Source organism: Colobus angolensis, unplaced genomic scaffold, assembly GCF_000951035.1.
Source record: "Colobus angolensis palliatus isolate OR3802 unplaced genomic scaffold, Cang.pa_1.0 Scaffold337, whole genome shotgun sequence".
Taxonomy (NCBI): domain Eukaryota; kingdom Metazoa; phylum Chordata; class Mammalia; order Primates; family Cercopithecidae; genus Colobus; species Colobus angolensis.
Genome location: NW_012116677.1, coordinates 192,249 through 195,778, shown reverse-complemented (window position 1 = coordinate 195,778; position 3,530 = coordinate 192,249). Strand labels below are relative to the sequence as shown.

The 3,530-nt window shown below is 53.8% G+C and overlaps 1 protein-coding gene across 1 annotated transcript; it reads left to right on the top strand.

Annotated features, from left to right (window-relative positions):
- The first annotated feature begins 1,930 nt into the window (after positions 1 to 1,930).
- LOC105519024 (tubulin beta-8 chain-like) lies at positions 1,931 to 2,985 on the top strand. The gene is given in 2 exon segments (XM_011952195.1): positions 1,931 to 1,991; positions 1,994 to 2,985. Coding segments are annotated over 2 exon segments (1,002 nt in total). The 5' UTR covers positions 1,931 to 1,981.
- The last annotated feature ends 545 nt before the right edge of the window (positions 2,986 to 3,530 follow it).

Here is a 3,530-nt window from a genome sequence, read left to right as displayed (position 1 = left end):
TTTTTCCCCAATTAACCTGTTACAGTCCCTGGTTTCATTAATACAATCAGACAAGAAGATTGAAAGCCAGAGAGTTCAAAGTTTTGTGAAGTTGGAACTTAGGCTCCCTACGTAAGTGCTATCACACACACCCTGAATGATGTCTTCATGACAACTGATGTGTGTCGCACTCGTATCTCATTAAACTCTGTTCAGGATTACCTACAGGCTACTCAGCAAATTTCCATCCCCTCCTCTGCCCTCACGTGTATCACAGGGGCTGGAAACGTGGAAACTACATTTCCAGGTGGACACCTGGAAAATCAGCAGTATCAGGTACTGCTGATACTCAGAAACCAGGTCGTTCATGTTGCTCTCCGCCTCGGTAAATTCCATCTCATCCATCCCCTCGCCGGTATACCAATGGAGGAAGGCCTTGCGCCGGAACATCGCTGTAAACTGCTCTGAGACACGCTTGAAGAGTTCCTGGATGGCCATGTTGTTCCCAGTGGACACACCGGTGAGAGGCATTCATGGGAAACCTGGAAGACAGCTGAGTGGCAGAAACCATTTTGTGTTTCTCTCTGGCAGAAGCAGATAGAAATGTGGCTTCAGCAAATGGAGGGTTCTGCTATGGCCCTTGGGTGCTGCCCAAAATGCACCCACCTCAGCATCCCAGGCAGTGGTGACTATGAGCAGAGGTTTCCTGTGGCTCCTCTAAAATCCCAACTCTGGAGAGCTGGCAGGAACCAGGCGCTGCAAGGGCTTTTCCTGACTTCTGTTCTCCACGCCCTGGGTCAGTCCCAGGGAAATGGCTAGAATGGTTTCTGTCCTACTCATCAATCCATGACCAATACAACTTCCAAGATTAGGAGACTACAAACCAGCCAGAACGTTTTTCTCCGGACAAGACCTAGAAAGTGTCTTTCATCCTTATGCCCAAGAGGTGACGGCCATTCTGACTTTCGTGCTAATTATTCCCTTGCTTTTCTTTATAGTTCCACCTGTGTATCTATCCCCAGATACCCTGTCTAGTTCGAAAGTGGAGGGCGAGCGCACACTGGTTGTGCAAGGAGAGGGCGGCACTGCCTCCGCTGGACGGAGGATCCCGGAGGTAAGCAGGTCAGTCTCCAGGTTGTGGTCTGACTCCCACTTCTCTGGGAACTGACAAGGCCCCTCCTGGGGAAGTTGTGAGCCAGGTCTCGAGGGAGTCTTGGGCTCAGCACAGTCAGGCACCTGGCAGGGCCAAGGTGGGGACCATGCAGCAGAAGTACGGTCAGAGGGAGGGGGCTGCCCTGTATTTCCTGCTTCTCAGCTCACCATGGCCTGCCTTCAGCTCTCCGTGGGGGGAAAGCTGGGAGCTTCTGTGAGTGTTGTGTGTCCTCAGCAGAGGATGGGAGCGCCCCTCATTGGCACATGGCCAAGCCAAGTACTGCCGAGAACCTAGACCCTAGGTCTTCATTTTCGGTGAGCTGTGGGGGAGGACTGGGGTGCGGCTTCTTAGCCAGGGCCACTCAAAATCTAGGAGTGCCCCAAGGTCATGGCCGTGGGAACCGTGGATCCAGGGCCCCTGAACACCCTCCTATCCTCCCAGTCGCTCCATCTGCCTCCTAAACGGGCTTTGGGAGGAAGGCCCAGGTGTCTCCTCAAGGTGAAGAGCTACTGATGTCAACTCCCTGCAGGGAGCTGAGCTGGGGCCGTGGCTACTGCCTTCCCTGAAAATGGGCAGAAGCCACCTGCAGGGAGGTCTCAGGTTTGACTCCTGACTTAATTTCTAACAGGGGAGGCTGCTGTCCTGTAACTCTGGGGGAGGGGTTTCACTTGCTCCACCTGTAGGGAGAACGGTGCTCTCACCTCACATGACACTTGGCCCTTTTTGCATTATGGTGACCACTGATGACCGTCTACCTGGCCATCAAGTGGCTGGCTGTACTGTCTCACAGGTCAGAGTGGGGCCGGAAACAACTGGGCCAGGGGGCACTACACAGAAGGCGTGGAGCTGATGGAGTCAGTGATGACGTTGTCAGAAAGGAGGCTGAGAGCTGTGACTGCCTGCAGGGTTTCCAGCTGACCCACTCCCTGGGTGGGGGGACGGGGTCTGGGATGGGTACCCTTCTGCTCAGTAAGATCCGGGAGGAGTACCCAGACAGGATCATAAACACATTCAGCATCCTGCCCTCACCCAAGGTGTCAGACACGGTGGTGGAGCCATATAATGCCACCCTCTCGGTCCCCCAGCTCATAGAAAATGCAGATGAGACCTTCTGTATAGACAACGAAGCGTTATACGACATCTGTTCCAGGACCCTAAAACTGCCCACACCCACCTATGGTGACCTGAACCACCTGGTGTCTGCCACCATGAGCGGGGTCACCACGTGCCTGTGCTTACCAGGCCAGCTGAATGCTGACCTGCGGAAGCTGGCCGTGAACATGGTCCCGTTTCCCCGGCTGCATTTCTTCATGCCTGGCTTTGCCCCACTGACCAGCCGGGGCAGCCAGCAGTACCGGGCCCTGACGGTGGCTGAGCTTACGCAGCAGATGTTTGATGCTAGGAATATGATGGCCGCGTGTGACCCCCGCCATGGCCGCTACCTAACGGCGGCTGCCATTGTCAGGGGTCGTATGCCCATGAGGGAGGTGGATGAACAAATGTTCAACATTCAAAATAAGAACAGCAGCTACTTCGCTGACTGGCTCCCCCACAATGTCAAAACGGCCGTCTGTGACATCCCACCCCGGGGGCTAAAAATGTCAGCCACCTTCATTGGGAACAACACGGCCATCCAGGAACTCTTCAAGCATGTCTCAAAGCAGTTTACAGCGATGTTCTGGCGCAAGGCCTTCCTCCATTGGTATACCGGCGAGGTGATGGATGAGATGGAATTTTCCGAGGCAGAGAGCAACATGAACGACCTGGTTTCTGAGTATCAGCAGTACCAGGATGCCACGGCCGAGGAGGAGGAGTTTGAGGAATATGCAGAGGAGGAGGAGGAGGAGGCCTAGAACTTTCCTTTTCTAGATAAAGGGGGGAAGCAGGGTGGATTCTTTACTGTGTTCTGACTGCCATGTGTCACTATGCACTTGTTCATGTCTTCACCTCTCCTCCTGCTGCATTTTAGTCTCTGGACATACACAACTGTTCTCCTTCTCACAGATGTCAGTAAGTCCCTCCTCTGCACCTGCAGAAGAAGCAACAGAAAAGACAAAAGTGGAAGAGGAAGTGTGAGGGTGCGGCGGGCAGAATGATGAGGGAAGCAGACACGTGCCCGTGTTCTTTATGGCTACGCTTACTTTCTTGTTGTCCCATCAGGAAAACCACGAAGAAAACCAGGAAGCCCAGGAAGAATACCTGGTGGAATGTCCTGAACCGTTGGGACATTTTTAATATATTTTAGAGACCTCTGAAGGTAAGTGAAGGATGCCCTGAGAACATCCTCCAGGAAACAGACACCCACTCCATAGCAGTCCCTGAGCCTGCTGGCCTGAGCCCTCCACAGGCTGCTTAGTGAGGGAGACACTGAGGTGCTGGTCAGGCCATCGTGTGCAGG